General features: G+C 55.8%; 2 protein-coding genes across 2 annotated transcripts in view; one reads left to right on the top strand and one right to left on the bottom strand.

Annotated features, from left to right (window-relative positions):
* The window catches only part of LOC138847136 (ankyrin repeat domain-containing protein 26-like), a 271,305-nt gene that overhangs the window by 165,723 nt on the left and 88,616 nt on the right, over positions 1-16,966 (bottom strand). The window lies entirely within an intron of this gene.
* Positions 295-13,490, top strand: LOC138847059 (exportin-6-like; the record flags this gene model as incomplete). Its single annotated transcript, XM_070064697.1, has 8 exons — positions 295-466; positions 4,779-4,934; positions 5,959-6,073; positions 6,213-6,384; positions 7,878-8,039; positions 10,062-10,160; positions 10,267-10,497; positions 12,875-13,490. Coding segments are annotated over 8 exons (1,209 nt in total), but the record flags the coding sequence as incomplete, so codon positions are not given.

Below are 16,966 nucleotides of genomic sequence, written 5' to 3'. Positions count from 1 at the left end.
GTGAGAGAGAGAGACAGAGAGAAAGGTGTTCCTTTTTGCCGTTGGTTCACCCTCCAATGGCCGCCGCGGCTGGCGCAACGTGCTGATCCGATGGCAGGAGCCAGGTACTTATCCTGGTCTCCCATGGGGTGCAGGGCCCAAGCACTTGGGCCATCCTCCACTGCACTCCCTGGCCACAGCAGAGAGCTGGCCTGGAAGAGGGGCAACCAGGACAGAATCCGGTGCCCTGACCGGGACTAGAACCCGGTGTGCCGGCGCCGCAAGGCGGAGGATTAGCCTAGTGAGCCACAGCGCCGGCCCCTCTCTAACGTCTTACTGCTTCCGTGGCCGAACCTTCCAGAGAATGAGCAGCAGTGGCCTGTGTGCTCCATCAACCACCCCAGCCTCATCTCTGTGCTCTCCCGGGACTATCGCAACCTGAAACCCAGTGACGTCACTCCACAGAGAAAGGTGCCACTGGATGACAGTAAGTGACTGTTGACCCATTTCTGATACTTGTAAAAACAAACAAAGCAATTCACCTCTACATACTGGGAAAAAGAATTACTGTCTTTCAAGATTGGCTCTGATCTTTTTCCAAATAAAATAATTCAGAGGTTTTGAAAGCGATCTTTCACACAGCACCTGAAGTTTGATTGTTTATATTAAAGAGGGGGGAAAAAAGAACCAGAACTCTTGTTCAAGTATGTGGTGTCAGGTTTTCTGAAAGTCTTCCTGAAATAGCAGATAGTAAAACATGTTTGCAAAAATAGTTTGTTTTCGCAGTAAGAAAAGGTTGAAATATTTTTAGATGATGTCATTTGTAGAATGCTTCATGAATTATTAGATATAATAAAGAATACTCTATATTTTTAAGAACATTACTTTTATAATCAGGAAGATTAATGTGTGCTCATTGTACAAAAATATTAGAATAGTATAAAGAAGGAAAAGGAACATTCCTGAATTTGTCAATTTTAATATTTTAGAAAATAACCATTATAACTATGCCTTGTTAATCTTTCTTTTTTATTTTTAAATGTATCTTATGTTATATGCTTATAGTTGGATAATAGTAGCTTACCTATGTTTTTAAAAATTACATTCTTTTTATTTGAAAGGCAGAGAGAGAGGGAGAGGGGGAAAGAGAGAGAGAAACAAAGATGAGACACCTCTCCTCTGCTGGTTCACTCCCCTGGTGCCTGCAATAGCCAGGGCTGTGCCATCCCAAAGCTGGGAGCCAGGTCAGTCTGAGTCTCCCACGTGTTGGTAGAGACCCAAGTACTTGAGCCACCTCTGCTGCCTCCGAGGTTGTATGTTTGCAGGAAGCTGGAATTGGGTGCAGAGGCGGGATTTGAATCCAGGCACTGTGACGTGGAGTGCGGGCTTCCCAAGCTGCCTGCACCCACTACTGTACAGCGCCTGCCCCTAGCTTACCTACTGAGGTAAACACTCTGGGCACTCAGGTCTCTGTCCATGGCTTCCACATGCCTGGGTTCATCCAGGTACAGGTTGAAAATATTTGGGAAGAATGCTGCATTTGGACTGAACATGTACAGGGTTGTTTCTTGTCATGCTTCCCTAAAACGACTTAGCATCGTTAGGTGTTAAGTAGTCTGGAGATGCTTCCCTGGGGCCTGTGGGTAGGGAATGGGCCCGGGTGCTCTGCAGGCACTGCACCATTCTATGTAAGGGACCCGAGCATCCACACATGGCTCTGGGGGGTCCTGGGACCGGTCCCCCATGGCAGATTTGCATCCACATCCAATCTCTGGCTGTGCCAGCACCCGACTTCAGACTCTGCTCTGTGATCCTGCTTTTGAGTTTTTTTCAAAAACTGAGTAATTCTTTGAATTCTCCCATCAGTTTATGAGTTAGGGACTGTTAATTGTCTTGGTTTGTTCGTGAGGAAACTAAGGTATAGGAAGATTAAACAGTGTGGGCGTTACCTGTGCAGCTGTTGTGGAGTCATGCTTTACAAAGCTGAAGGCTCTCCTTTTCTCACTTTACCGTGCTTGGTAATTATTTCAGTCAGCATAGGCTAGGGTGAGCTCTGTGGTCACAAGCAACCCAACAGCTTAGTGGCTTTAGTGCAAGAAAACATTTCTTTTTTTTAAAGATTCATTTATTTACTTGAAAGTCAGAGTTACACGTGGAGGGTGGGGGGACAGAGACAGAGAGAGGTCTTCTATCCACTGGTTCACTCCCCAATTGGCTGCAATGCTGGAGCTGCGCTGAACCGAAGACAGGAGCCAGGAGCTTCTTCAGGGTCTCCCTCATGTGTGCAGGGGCCCAAGGATTTGGGCCATCTTTTACTGCTTTCCCAGGCCACAGCAGAGAGCCACATTGGAAGTGGAGCAGCCAGGAGTTGAACTGGCGCCCATATAGGATGCCAGCACTACAGGCAATGGCTTTACATGCTGTGCCATAGTGCTGGCCACAAGAAAACATTTCTATACATTAAACTTGGGGCTTAAGGATCCAGCTTGGTGAAGGGCCCATTTCAATGTGTGCCTACACCAGGAGCAGTGGTTCTTACAGCTTATTGTCCAGAGCAAGCCTTAAGACCATTTCAGAGGGTTGGAAAGTGTCATGTCAGCTGAGTGACAGTGATGGTTTGCTGGGAGAATGTAGCTAAGAGCATGGTTAACATTTGTTGAATGGGTTGAAAACTTTGTGTACATTATTTCATTTGGTCTTCCCTGTGATCCTGTGAGATGTATCTTATCCTTTTTCCTGTCCCAGCTTTATAATTAGAAGTAGCTTCACACCTATGTAATAGTTGGAAAAGTAAGGTGAATGGCTTAATCTGTTCAGTCTGGGTGTTCTGTGTATCTTTCACCCAGCTTTTACCAGGTGTTGTTTTGCCACGGTGGTGCTTTCTTCCTACCAACACACACCTTTTTAGAGAAGGACAGACGTCACCACTTCCGTGGTGAAAGCGTTGCCTTTCTACAGAACAAGGTGCTGTCTGCACTGTAAGCAAACACCATCAATGCAGTCTAGATGTGGGATGGTGTTGAAGTAATGGCATTTAACATATACACCACATTAAAATTTTCTCCAGTAGTTATTACCAAAATACTTTTTTTTTTTTGCTTTTGAAAAACCAAGGCTGTATTCCAGGGTCACATCTCTAGTCTCCTTTCATGTAGGAAAGCACCCTCATCTCTTCGCTTTCATGACCATGGAATGTTTGGAGAGTCTAGGCGTGTTTCTTTCTGCACGTTCCATGGTCTGTTCTGATTATTTGGAGCGGTTTCCAGTGCAGTGACATGTACTTGCCGCATGATTGACAGTGGTCAGTGTACTTGCTTCAGGCAGTGTCTGTAAATCTGACCATCGGAGAGGCGCTGTCTTGCTGTGGCCTGGCAAGTGGAAATTGCCTAGGCTCCTAGAGAAAGTGGCGGGCCCAGGGCTCGCTGCTGGGTCTGAGGGGCTCCCTTGCCTGTCCTGTGGAGGTGGAGCCCAGTTCACTTCCCACACTCCTCTTACACAGACCCGCAGTGCTTTCTGAGATTTCTAAATAAATGTTTGTTTTTGTTTGAGTTGTCTTCGGGGGCAGAGGTCTCCCCCACTGGAACTGTGGTTTCCTGGTGTGGGAAGAGTTCACGTGCTTGGAGTTGTTGTGGGCGGCTCCTCAGTCGGCAGTGTTCACTGCCCAGTCCCGCTGGCCGGTGTGCTGGCCCAGGCCTGCTGTGGGCCGCTGTCTTTGTCCATCTTCGGCCTTCCAGGTGAGGTGGTGCTGTCCACGTTTTCAGAGGAGGAAACTGGCACTCAGGATCGAGCAGAGCTGGGGGCCAGACCCAAATCTCTTACCTCCTGAGCATGACTTTCTGCTCCCCCCTCCCCGCAGCTGCGTCAACCCCCACAGAGGTGGCTGGGCTGCGGGGTGTGGGGACATTCAGAGCGTGCTGCCAGGCAGAAGCTGGCTCTCAGCCGGCTTTGGGTCAGCCTCTGGAGGTCGCGAGGTTAGGTGCACCAGGCTCAGGCTGAGCCATGGGGTCCCCTGGGGAGGCTGGTGGGAAGCTCCACTCCACGTGTGCTGGGAGCAGTGACAGCTTCCCTGTCCTGGGTCTTCTCCTCGCCAGGCACATTGTTTACCTTGTCCCAACTTCATGTCTGAGCTGCACCCCGGCAAAGGTGAGAGTGCCAGGCATCCAGCCCAGCGTATGGAGCTGTCTGGGGACTGCGTGTGGCTCACAGCCAGGTGTTTCTCACTGCCCATTGCTGCCACTGCTTCAGTGTTCCCTGCATGCTGTATGGTTTCAGAAAGTGCACTCATGCACTGGGGCAATGTCAGATTGTGTCACCCAGGATGATCCGTGTCATCAGGCTGCAGGCTGCTAGGCTGAGGACTGGACAAGCCGTCTGTGTGCATGAGCACACTGGAGGAGCAGGCTGACTGCACGCATCCATTCTTGCCTGTGGTGATTCTCTTACTGGCCCATTTGGCAGTGTGGAGTTGCGATTGAATCTCAAGCACCTGACCTGGGATCATTTCGTTTTATTTATTTTTTCCTGTGGACTTGTTGCCGGGGGGTAGGGGCAAAAACCTGAGCAAGCAGGTGGGCAGCTGGAGTCCTGGCATCAGAGAGAGAAGTAAGATAAACCAGTACCTAGAGAGCAGGCTACAGAGAGAAACCCTGGCACCCCGGACTGCAGAGGCCCTGCTCCCTTGGCCGGACTTCCTGGTCGTCTTCTGGATGCCTCTGCAAGTTCCCTCCCCTCCCCCATGCTCCCTCGCATCCTGCTTTCCTCAACCGCATCATAATCGGCACCCTGATCTCAATTTGCAGCCAAAGTGATCATCCACCAGACACTTAGTGTCTTAGAAGACATCGTGGAGAATATCTCTGGGGAGTCCACCAAGTTCCTCCAGATCTGCTACCACTCGCTGCAGGAATCCGTTCAGGTCTCCCGGGCCCTCTTTCCAGCTTTTATCCATCAGTCAGGTAGGAGCTGGCCCAGAGGCCTCACTGGTGGATGGCACTCCCAAGAGCCAGAGCAGTTGGTCAGAGGGGTAGCACTCATGGCGGCTGCTCAGTGAGCGGGGGAGGGGGAGCTGTGCTCAGGGTGGGCACCGTGGTGTGCACAGGCACAGCTGGACCCCTTGGGGAAGGGAGCAGAGCCGTCAGTGTGGCCTTGGCAGTACTGTCGTGTGGCTCAGAGTTGCTGAGGCCCCTGGCCTGGTTGGCTTTTTTGAGTCTGCCTTGGCCACTCTGGAACGTGAGCGGATGTGGGAGTCACAAGACCTTCCACAACAGCAGCGAGAGAATGTCTTCAGCTTAGAGCTGCTCAGCTCCTCAGCAGGGCAGTTTGACTGAGATCGTGTGGCCTGTCCCACCTGGTCATGGTCACCGACAGAGGCTCACTCCTGCCCTGGGGCCGTTGGCCAGCATCATGAGAGCACTTACCGTGGTCTTGTCGGGCTCCCAGGAGGGGACCAGGGGCTTCACCGTCAGCACACACTCACGGATGGCCGCTTACAAGCTCATTCTGTGCAGTTTGAGATGTGGGATTGGAATTGCACTACATGTATCCAGTGTTTTCTGCAATTAATCCATTTAATGGAGCAGAGCTGTGCAGCTGGTGTATACCTTCATTATCCACTTTGAGCCACTTGCCCCCTGGCCCAGGCGCAGGGGCTGTGGTCATGGAGAGAAGTGGCTGAAGCCCCAGGCGTTGATCCCACTGGACAGTGGTCAGCGTGCACACAGAATGATCCATCGTGCTGGAGGCCGGCCTGTGAGGGCTTCGGCTTGATGTTTGTTTCCTGTGGGGACCCGGGAAGCAGAGGTCCCATGCACCAGAGCCTTGTTCTCTGCATGTCCTTTATCATTCCTGCTTTCTGTCACTGGCTCTGGTGGTGCAGGAAGCCTTGGAGAGAGAGTGTAGACTGCGGAAGAGTCCACTGAGCGTGGCTCTGTGTACCCCTCGGAGCCTCGCTGTGACCTCCTGCCTTGCTCTTTCCCTTAGATGTGACTGATGAGATGCTGAGCTTCTTTCTCACCCTGTTTCAAGGCCTTCAAGTCCAGATGGGCCTGCCTTTCACTGAGCAGATCATACAGACTTTCCTCAACATGTTTACCAGGTAACCACCGGCCGCTGCCTGAGGATTTTGGGTTCTAGGGAGAAGCAGTGGGGCCTGGGGCCATCGGCTGCTTTTTGTCACCCACTGGTCAGCAGGGAAGCATGGCTTTGGTGACTGTGTGCCGTCCTCTTGTCTGCAGAGAGCAGCTGGCGGAGAGCATCCTGTACGAGGGCAGCACCGGCTGCCACGTGGTGGAGAAGTTCCTGAAGATCCTGCAGGTGGTGGTGCAGGAGCCTGGCCAGGTGTTCAAGCCCTTCCTCCCTAGCATCATTGCCCTGTGCATGGAGCAGGTGTACCCCATCATCGCGGAGGTAGGAGGGCCGGCGGTGCTGTGTGCCACCCCCGTCTCGAGATTGGGGAGTATTGAAATAGGAAAAGGCGTTGTGTTTTCAAGTCATTTTAATATTCTTGTGAAGTAGTTTTTCCAAGAAAGATAGCATTTAGCTTTGTACAGTCTCTCTGTATTGATTAAATCCATTAGAGCGGTGTGGTGTGCGTGTGCCAGGTTGACCATCACAGGTTAGGTCGGTAAGATCGGTCAACACATATCACCAAGTATGCTTCCCTCATAAGAGTGTTCACAGCCTGTAGGGTGCAAGGCAGCTTCCGTGTCATGGGCGAGCTCTGTGCCCTCAGTCCCTCGGTGTGGTACCTGCCATGGTCCTACAGATGGAACTTCAGTTGTGAGTTAACATTTCCAACTGTCTGTTCTAAGAACAAAGTAAGTTCAGTTGTTGTGTTAGTCTGCTTCTTGTTACTTTGAGATGCCTTAGAGGAGTGTCTTTGGGAAAGGAAAGGCTTATTGAGGCCATGGTTCGGGGGTTATAGTGCAGAGGGTGTACTTAGTAATCAGGTGTGTGATAGCCACTCAGGTGCCACAGTTAGCTCGAATCTCCTCTCTCAGTCCATCCACCATTCACACGGAGACATCGGAGTTTCAGTGGCTGCACGAGTTTAGGGCAGACCAGCCCCATAGCGGCCGCAATGGTTGCTTCGCCTCAGGAAGCACACGGGAGCCCTGTACGGCTTCCTGCCATGGAAGCCTGTGGCCTCTGGTGTCGGTTTCATTTTAATCAAAGCTGAATTAATATATCTGGGCTTTATAACTTTGAGTTCTACAAAGACCTCTGGAATAATGTGAAGTGCCTGTTGCCCACTGATTTGGAGGTTTTGGGCTAAGCTGGGAAACCCTGCTGAGCACACAACCCCCCCCCCCCCCGGTGCTCAGAATCTCTGAGGCCAGGAAGAGCCAGCCGGGTCCAGAGAGTGATCAGCGCGGTGTGTGGCTTTCCTAGGAGGTCCTCCTGATGGCTTCTTGGTGGTTCCTGAGTGCTCTGTAAACTTCGCTGTCCTAGCTGCTTTTAAGACATCTTGTTTCTCATTAGCCTGAGAGGTTGCCTAACACCAACATGTTAGCTGGAATTGAGTTTTTGCCCTAGGAAAGTGAACGACACAACCAAGATGGGACGGTCATATTGGCATTTTTCAGAACAGAGAATCTGTGGTCCTAATTGGCCCCTCACTCGGCTGCCTTTTTGCCTGGTGTGTAGAGCTGAATGCTTCCTTCAGAAAAAGGGCCCCTGGGCCCTGTTGGGGGTGTCTTTCTCCAGCGTGGGCCGTCTCTGCCGAGCGCTCCTGATGTGCACGGCGACACTGTGGGCTCGGGTTTTCTGCACAGGCGGTGACAAGAGTGTGTGTGGGAAGCTGGTGCCCTGCTTGCTGGCAGCAGGCATGTCTCTGGCCTCTGTCGCAGGGCCAAGATGGCGGGAAGGGAAGGGCTGAGCGTCTGTGTGTGTTTCCACAGCGGCCCTCCCCGGATGTGAAGGCTGAGCTGTTTGAGCTCCTTTTCCGGACCCTCCATCACAACTGGAGGTACTTCTTCAAGTCCACCGTGCTGGCCAGTGTGCAGCGGGGGCTAGCCGAGGAGCAGATGGAGAACGAGCCCCAGTTCAGTGCCATCATGCAGGTAAGGCAAGGGCCAAGGACAGGCGCGCCCCACTCTGGGTCCGTTGGCCCGCCTGTTCCTTGGCTGACTTCCTGGCGCGTGGTCCCACCTCCTCCCACCTGGCCATTGCAGCATGTCCTGTCTTTGAAGCCCAGCCCAGCTTCTCACTATGTAGGGAGCCTCTGTCTCTTCTGTAAACAGGGCTGATTCTGCCTGCTTGGGGGGTGGGGGGATAAATAAGATCACATTTACAAAGTGTGTGGCGCTTACAGGTGTTTGACAAGTGTCACTTCCTTACTGCCTGTCTCCTGCCCCCCTGCACCCACCCCCGGCACTAACTCACACTGAGGGGGTGGGGGGCGGCCATCAGCAGAGGTGCTGCCCTGGGAGCGAGCAGTGGTGATGGTTCCATCCGGTAGAAAAGTGAGCTGTGTGGGTCCCGTGCTCCTGGCAGTGGTGGCCCCTGTGGGCAGCGCTGGGCTTCTGGGAGCTGCTGTCAGATGCTCCCTACCTTTTGCACTCAGCTTTCAGGCTTTTGTATTGTTTTTTAAAGACTGATTTTAAAGAAGATTTTATTTGTTTATCTGAAAGGCAGTTAGAAGGAGACAGAGAGGGTGCGGTCTGCCATCCACTGGTCTGCACCCCAAATGGCTGTAATGATTGGGGCTGGGCCAGGCCAAAGCCAGGAGCCAGAAACTCCATCTGGGTCTCTCACATGGGTGTAGGAGCCCAAGCACTTGGGCCACCGTCCCCTGCCTTCCCAGGTGCATTAGCAGGGAGCTGGACTGGAAGTGGAGCAGCCAGGACTCAAACAGGTGCTCATATGGGATGCTGGCGTCGCGGGCAGCAGTTTACCCTGCCGGGGCCCAGGCTTCTGTATTCTGAGACCCAGACTAACGGGGGCTTGGAGGGGGGCTTGTCTTTGTTTTTTCACTGTGCTTTTCCTCATGGGGAAGCCAGAGGAATTCCTACCCCTCCTCCCTTCAGCCAACACACACCATGCGTGTGGGCATGCATGTACAGTGTGCACACACACACAAACATACAACACACATGTGGGAATTCCTGCCTGGAGGGCTTGGGTTGGAGTAGCCAGGTACTTGTTCCCCACCCCCTCCCTCTCCAGCACTGCCCTGGCTCAGGGCTGCTCACAGCGTCACAGTTTGGCAGTTGCTTATGTATAGCTATGGTTTGGTGGGCAGTTCCACTTCTGAGTATTTTACCCGAGATGAACGCAGACAAACATTAATACAACCTGAACACAGGTGTTTTTAAAGGCTTGTTTCCTGATTGCCCCAAACTGGGAAAGTGCAGATGCCCATCTGCTGGTGAATGGATGTACAAACGGGCACATCAGTGCTATGGACTAACTCAGCCATGGGAAAAAAACACATGGCTGGTACGGATAACACCAAAGATGGATTTCAGATCTTCCACCCCATGTGAAAGCAGCAGGTTCCCAAAGACAGGGACTCAGAGCTTTGTAAGGGGGTGTGTGTGTGAGATGAGGCAGAAAGAAGAAGCAGGACCCAGTGGGGAAGACTCAGGCTGAGCCTTGTGAGGAGCACTCCTCAGGTCTGACCGAAGGTCGGGAGGCCTGGGGCAGCAGGTGCGCTCGCCGTGGCCCTCCATGTAAGGGCAGGTTTGTGCTTAGGGTCGAGGGCCTGGAAAGACTTGGTCTGAGGGGCTTAAGTTTTATGTATTTATTTGAAAGGCAGGATTAGAGGCAGAGAGAGAGAGAGAGAGGTCTTCCATCTGCTGGTTCCCTCCCCAATTGGCCACAATGGCTGGAGCTGCACTGATCTGCAGGCAGGAGCCAGGAGCTACTTCCAGGTCTCCTATGTGCATGCAGGGGCCCAGGGACTTGGGCCATCTTCTGCTGCTTTCCTAGGCCATAGCAGAGACCTGGATCGGAAGTGGAGCAGCCGGGATTTGAACCGGCGCCCATATGGGATGCTGGCACTACAGGCGGCAGCTTTACCCACTACACCACAGCGCCGGGGGTTTAAATGCTGCTTATAAAATGGTGGGCTTATTTCCTAGGCTTTTGGACAGTCCTTTCTCCAGCCTGACATCCACCTTTTCAAGCAAAATCTCTTCTACTTGGAGACTCTCAATGCCAAGCAGAAGTTGTACCACAAGGTAAATGCTGTGTCTCCTTCTTGAGCCATGGACCAGGTCCCAGCCCCTCGGGTCGGGCACTGGGACCTGCCATGGCCCCCACTCACTGGTCTCTCTTGGCCTGCAGAAGATCTTCCGGACCACCATGCTGTTCCAGTTCGTGAATGTGCTGCTCCAGGTCCTCGTTCACAAGTCCCATGACCTCCTGCAGGAGGAGATTGGCATCGCCATTTACAACATGGCCTCTGTGGACTTCGACGGCTTCTTTGCAGCCTTCCTGCCAGAGTTCCTGACTGGCTGTGACGGTGTGGATGCCAACCAGAAAAACGTGTTGGGGAGGAATTTCAAGATGGATCGGGTGAGGCGAGAGGGCTGAGAGCAGGGCCAGTGTGGGCCGGGGGCGGGGGAGGCTTCGTCAGGGCCTGGGCCTGGTTGTGCCCACCCTGGAGGTTGGCTGCAGTTTTCCAGTGGATGCCCCGGGGCTGGGCTGCCTTTCGGTGGAGGAGCACGCACTCTTCCCCAGTCTCGGCTTCTGCATCGTCGTCTCAGCCACGTGTGCCCACCTCCTGGGCCTAGCACTCAGCTCCTTTGTCCTGACCTGTGCTTTCACCATGCCCTCATCTCCTCATGGGGAGGTGCTCCTCCGAGCCAGCACTGGTGTGGTAGAAGCCGCGCCGGGTACTCTTGCCCAAACTTGCAGACAGGCGGAGAAGATTGGTGCCCAGCAGTTGTGCCCGTGGGGCCGGGGTTAGAGCTGGGGCTGACCTGCGGCCGCCAGTCCTGGGAGCGGCCCTCACAGCACGCGCCTGGGCCGTCTCCAGCTGACAGCAAGCATCACTGGTGATGCGTGCCGTGCCGCTGCACGGTGCCCGGCGTCTGCTGTGGCCTCCTTCCTGGGCGCTGCCTCCGCTTCCTGCCGCAGGTGCCCCAGTCTCTGGGCCCAGCAGGCTGCTCGGTGAGCTTCCCTTGTGAAATAAGCAATGTTCCTCTTTATCTGCCTGATCCTGGGTCAGGTCAGGGGAGGTCCTGACGGCATGTTCGTGCCTGCGCGTCAGTGTGGGGAGCCGCAGCTGCTCCAGGGGAGCAGCCGTAACGACTCTCTGCTTTGTGATGTGCAGCAGGGCGGTTTCTTCTCACAACCGACTTACTTTTGTCTCGGATCGGCTTTTACCTGGGTCTGTCTGGTCCTCTCCTGAGCTTCTGGAAGTTCACTTCAGCTACTTGGGTATTTTTCCTTCCTCATATATTTTTTAAAGATTATCAATTTATTTAATTTATTTAAAAGGCGAGTGACAGAGGGACATTCCGTTTGCTGGTTCACTTTCCAGATGGCCACAACAGCCAAGTCTGAGGCAGGCGAAAGCCAGGAACCAGGAACTCCATCTGGGTCTCCGCAGGGACCCAAGTGTTAGGCCACCTTCTGCTGCATTCCCAGGTGCATTAGCAGGGAGCTGGGTCAGAAATGGAGCAGCCAGGACTCAAATCAGTGTTCCCATATGGGAGGCCAGCATTGCAAGCTGTGGCTTAACCTGCTGTGCCACAACCCTGCCCCGCCTCCCTTTCATCAGAGGCCGGATTCTGTATTACTGAGCAGTTTCTAATGACATGAATTTCAGTCAACTTGTTGATTTTAAAGCAGCTTACACATCGGAAGCACTTGGGTGTGTATGAAGAAATAGGGAAGCACACTCAGGTTCCACTCTGGAACTTCTGATTTGCTGTTTGAAAGGCAACCCCCATGGCGCTGGTTCTAGTCCCGGCTGCTCCACTTCCCATCCAGCTCTCTGCTATGGTCTTGGAAAGCAGAAGATGGCCCAAGTCTTGGGTCCCTGCACCCACGTGGGAGACCCGGAAGAAGCTCCCAGTTCCTGGTTTCGGGTTTGCCCAACTCCAGCCATTGTGGCCTTTTGGGGAGTAAACCAGCGAATGGAAGCTCGCTCTCTCCCTCTCAGATAAAAAGGCATTGCCCCTTCTGTTTGTGAATTCACTGTGAGTTTGAAGCCGCTGCCTGGAGTCTGGGTCCACAAGCTCCTGCCTTCACCCAGTCTTGCTGGGAAGATGGGCTCGCAGCGCCCTCTGTAGGCCACACTGTGCCCAGCTCGCTATGTACTCTGGCTTGGGCAAGCTGCGTTCCCAGATGACTCAGGCTAGATGGTTGGCAGATACAAAGCCAGGAAGCAGGATTCAGACTGAGTGTGGTAGCTGCAGAGCCTGCAGCGTGAGCCTGCTGGGGCCTGGGAAGAGGCGTGAGCAGCCGTCCTGCAGGCAGCTTGTGGTGGGGTCAGGAGGGCCTGGCATGCCTTCAGCTGCTTCTGAGCCTGGGCGCGTCCCGGGGTCACAGGCAGATGGCACCTGGACATGGGCCTCGTGTGCGTGCTGAGCACGTGCTTCGCTGCTGGCCTGCAGCCGTGCAGGAGGCATCAGGTGATCCCGCATGGCAGGGGGCGGCCTGGGCGGTGCGCTCTGGAGTTTCAGGTTCACACTGCGGGGGCTTCCACGTGGATGTGTCCCCATCCCCGTGCACTGGCTCACTCGGGAGGATTGGGGCTGCCTGCAGGCCTGTGGGGGGGCTCAGGAGCAGGCCGTCCCTGGTGCGGCCCCTTCCTTCCCTGTCCTGCAGGGCCCTGCACCTCTCCGGTGGGGGTCCAGGTGTGGAAGCAGCTGGCGCGGTGTGGTGGGGGGTGAACTGGGGTGTGGGAGGGCATCTGAGCCACAGCGGTGCCCCTGCCTTCCAGGACCTGCCCTCGTTCACCCAGAACGTGCACAGGCTGGTCAACGACCTGCGCTACTACCGACTCTGCAACCACAGCCTGCCCCCCGGCACCGTGAAGCTCTAGGCCCAACCCCGCGCACCGCCTGCACCACCGCCACCTCCACCCTCACCACAGGGAGTGCCCAGACAAGCCTCAGCGCCCTGCTGTTCTCACGCCAGAACAGTGTGGCCTGCGCCCATCCCTCGGCTCCCCTCTGCCGGGGCCCTTGGAGCATGGGCTGGAGTTCCCAGGGTGCTTGGAAGAGGCGGAGGGTCATGTGGCGGGTGCCTGGGAGGCACTGGGGTCCCCTGGGGGTCCGTGCAGAGGGTGCACTTAGCAGTCAGGAGCAGAACTGCCAAGGACAGCCGAGGACAGTGCCGCCTTCTCACCATTCCACCCCCCAGCCCGGGAGAGACGCCATGGGCTCTGCTGTGGGACTCCTCTGCCAGCCCCTCCCCCGATTGCCTTGAAATCTCGGCTCTTTGTCAGAGATTCACAGAGACTCGTGTTTTTGTTCTTGTTTTCTCAGCATTCCATTGTGATACTAAGAGACTAAGAGGCTTAATGAGAAATAAAAGGCTTATGTTGTTGTTATAAACACTGGTGCGGGGCTTCTTTCCACTCAGGCCTCTGCCTGGCCAGCATCCTGCCAGGGGAGCAGGGTGGCGAGGCTTGAGGCCTCCACGGTGGGCCACTCGGAGCCACGGGCAGACCAGGACCCCAGTTCTAGTGAGGGCAGGAGTAGCCTGGACAGCCAGCCCATGGGGGAGGTAGCACTGGTACCCAGACCTGCTCCTTCCCTTCCCAGGATGCCTGGCCAGAGCTGAGGGCTCCACGCGCAGAGGCAGGGAGGGGAGGCCTCTTGATGGAGCACCCAGGGGTAGAGGGTGGAGTGGGGATGGCGGGAGGATGAGTGAGGGCAGGGGTGGAGGGCTCCCTGACAGGTCTCAGCGCCAGAGCCTTGCCCAGCTGTCCATGTGCACGGTAGGTACCCGACCTAGAGTTTGCAGCACTTCCTGCGGTAGGTGTGATGGGCGGGGCTCCCCGGAGGAGTTGGGGGTGCAGTTCCTGAGAAAGAGGAGGGGTCATTGTAGGCAGGGAGAGAGCTGTGGGCTGATGGCTTCTATCGCTGTGGGGGTGCTGGCAGGTGTGAGCAGCAGAGTTTGTGTGTGTGTGTGTGTGCGCGTGCGCACACGAGTGTGCCACAGCCCCTTGCTCTGGGTCAGAGCCTCCCAGCTCGTGCCACGGTTCAAGAGGGAGGGAGGTGCAGGGGCTCTCATGCATTCCTACACCTGCTGGGGATGAGGGCTAAGGGCACGGTCTGGCCCAGTGGCTGCCTGTGAACCCCACCCGTGGGCAGGGAACTCCGGCAGGACTTGGGGAGGACTTTGCTTCTGTGTGGGGTGGAGGGACTCCCATTGCTTGGCTGTTTGCAAGCAGAGGCTGGGTGACCCAGGGCCGGGCGGTGGGGAGGCCACAAAGGCCTCTGAGCTGTTTCTTGCCCTCAGTGCTCTGGGGCCTGGCCCAGAGCAGGCCTTAGGACATGTGCCTGGACTTGGATTTGTTCTTGGGTCCTGGGCGAGCACAGGAATCGGGTGGTGATAGAGGGGACAACAGTGAGCCTTTTGGGCAGTCTGAGGTGGGGGGCTACTGAACAAGGGGCACTGCTCCCCCTGCCGCCTTGGAGAGTGAGGGGCTCTCTCTCCACGGAGGTTTTGTGACCTGTGTCCACCACCGGAACAGCTGCTGGCCTTGGGAACTGATGACGCCTCTGTATAATACCATCATTTCTGGCGTTTTTCTCAACCACCAGCCTTATGGCGGTGGAGGGCTAGAGGTTCCTTTTTTAAATTTTTATTTATTTGAGAGGGAGAGACAGAAAGGTCTTCATCTGCTGGTTCACTCCCCAAATGGCCGCAATGGCTGGAGCTGCGCCGATTTGAAACCAGGAGCCTGGAGCTTCTTCTGGGTCTCCCATATGGGTGTAGGGGCCCAAGCACTTGGGCCATCTTCAACTGCTTTCCCAGGCCATAGCAGAGAGCTGGATTGGAAGTGGAGCAGCCGGGATTTGAACCGGTGCCCATATGGGATGCTGGCATTGCAGGTGGCAGCTTTACCCGCTACACCACAGCGCTGGCCCCAGAAAACTCTCTAAAGTAAACCCTGTGTGCCCACAGAAAACCAGTGCTGATGTGTTGTCTCCCACATTTTGTTTTTAAATTGAGCACCTATTTTGTAGCCTTTTTATCCACTGTGTGGTGACAACTGCCCACCAGAACATGACTTTTTTTTTTTTTTAAGCTTGCTTTATTTGTAAGTCAGAGCTGGGGCGGGGGGAGGGAAGGAGGTGTCTTCCATCTGCTGGTTCCCTCCCCAAATGGCCACAATGGGCTGGGTTGGGCCAGGCAGCAGGCAGGAGCTCCATCCTGGTCTCCCACGTGGGTGGCAGGAGCCCAAGCACTTGGGCCTGGGAAGCCTGCATGAGATCATGGGGATGGTGATTACCACAGCTGAACCCCCAACCAGGACGTGTTCAGCAATGAGAGAGCTTGTCAGTGACAGTGCTGGCACAGCAGGTGCAAACAGACCAGGTCCTGTAGTCCCACCTGAGGCAGCCAGGCTCACTGCATGGTGGGAGGGGCGGCAACCCTTCCTCTTTGGAAGGCGGGCCCAGGCACTGGTTTAACTCCTTGGACTCCTCTCAAAGGAAGCGAGCGACTGCAGGGCCCAGTCTGTGTCTCCAGCACCCTGCAGAAGGCTTGACCTGGAGCAGGGGCCCCCAGAAAGGCTGAGCGTGCCAGGGACCCTTCAGGTCCCCCCCCCCCCCCGGTGGCTTATGCAGCATCCAAGCAGGGATGCCGTGTCCTTGCTGGCCGCTCACCTGCCTGGGCCACCACAGGCCTGATGTGACCTGGCACTCTCCCCCCTCCTCCCCCAGTCCGTACCATCTCCGGGATAGCCTGCCTGCCTGTGCATTTATCTCCAAACACCTGGCCTTCCGTGGTGGTGTGGGCGTGGCAGGGGCCGAGCCCTGCGGACAATGGTGGGGGGAACTGGAGACAGACACATGTCCTCGTCAGCCCCCACCCCGCCCCAGGAGGGCGCTGTCCCCACCGCAGAGGCGAAGTCCCCGGCGGCCACGCGGAGCCTGGGGAGTCGCGGTGACCTTGCCGCCAGCCTGTAAGGGTGCGCGGGGAGCGGCGCTTCCCATTCTGGATTGCGTGTGCGCAGCAGTTAATCGTCCCGGAGAGCCTGAGCCGCCCGGGGCAGTGGCCAGAGCCCGGCGGAAGCTCTGGGCCTGTTCCCGGAATTATCTGCGCCGGCCAGCACAAATGCCAGCAGGACGTGGGGGCTCAGAGAGGGGGCGTGACTGGCCCAAGGCCACACAGCCACAACTGAGACCCAGCGCCGGTCTGCCTTGGCCGCCGTGTGCCCACGTCACTCATAAACCTCACGCTCTGAGTCAGGGACGCAGGACATCTGGCACTGCCCGTGGGACAGGACCCTGGTCACGCATGGCCTTGGTCCCAGCCAGGGGCGGGGCGGCCGCTCTGCCCCTCTCCCCGCCTAGCCTGGGCTGAGCAGCGCCTTCCTGGCTGCTGCAGGAACGGGACCCAGGAGCCCGGGCCTGGGTCCCTCCCGGGGAGGGGGTGGGCGGCTGGCTTCCTTGTGCACAGCAGGGCTCCAACCCCGACAGGGTCTTTGCTAGGGCCCCTAGGCTTGGAAATTTGCTCGCGGTGGTGCGGGCTGGGCTGGGGGGAGGCCAAGTCCTGGGTCAAGAGCGAGGCAGGGAGCAAGAGGAGGCCTGAGCTGGTGTCGGGTTCTGCACGACAGCCTACGCGTGCGTGTCCACGAGCCCACGAGTGTGACGACAGGGTGGCTGGCAAAATAGACTCTGATTGGACTCAGGCGCACACGAAAAATTGGCCAGGTTCCATCCACTGGTCCACTCCCCAGATGCCCGCTGCAGCCAAAGCCAGGAGCTAGGAGCTCCCCCCTGGGCTCCCCTGTGGCTGAGGGGACCCAGCACTTGAGCCACCAGGTCAAGTGTCGCCTCCCAGACTGCGCGTTAGC

The sequence above is a fragment of the Oryctolagus cuniculus genome, chromosome 19 (genome assembly GCF_964237555.1).
Source record: "Oryctolagus cuniculus chromosome 19, mOryCun1.1, whole genome shotgun sequence".
NCBI lineage: Eukaryota > Metazoa > Chordata > Mammalia > Lagomorpha > Leporidae > Oryctolagus > Oryctolagus cuniculus.
Note: the sequence above shows the minus strand (reverse complement) of the source record. Positions and strands in the feature narration are given on the sequence as shown.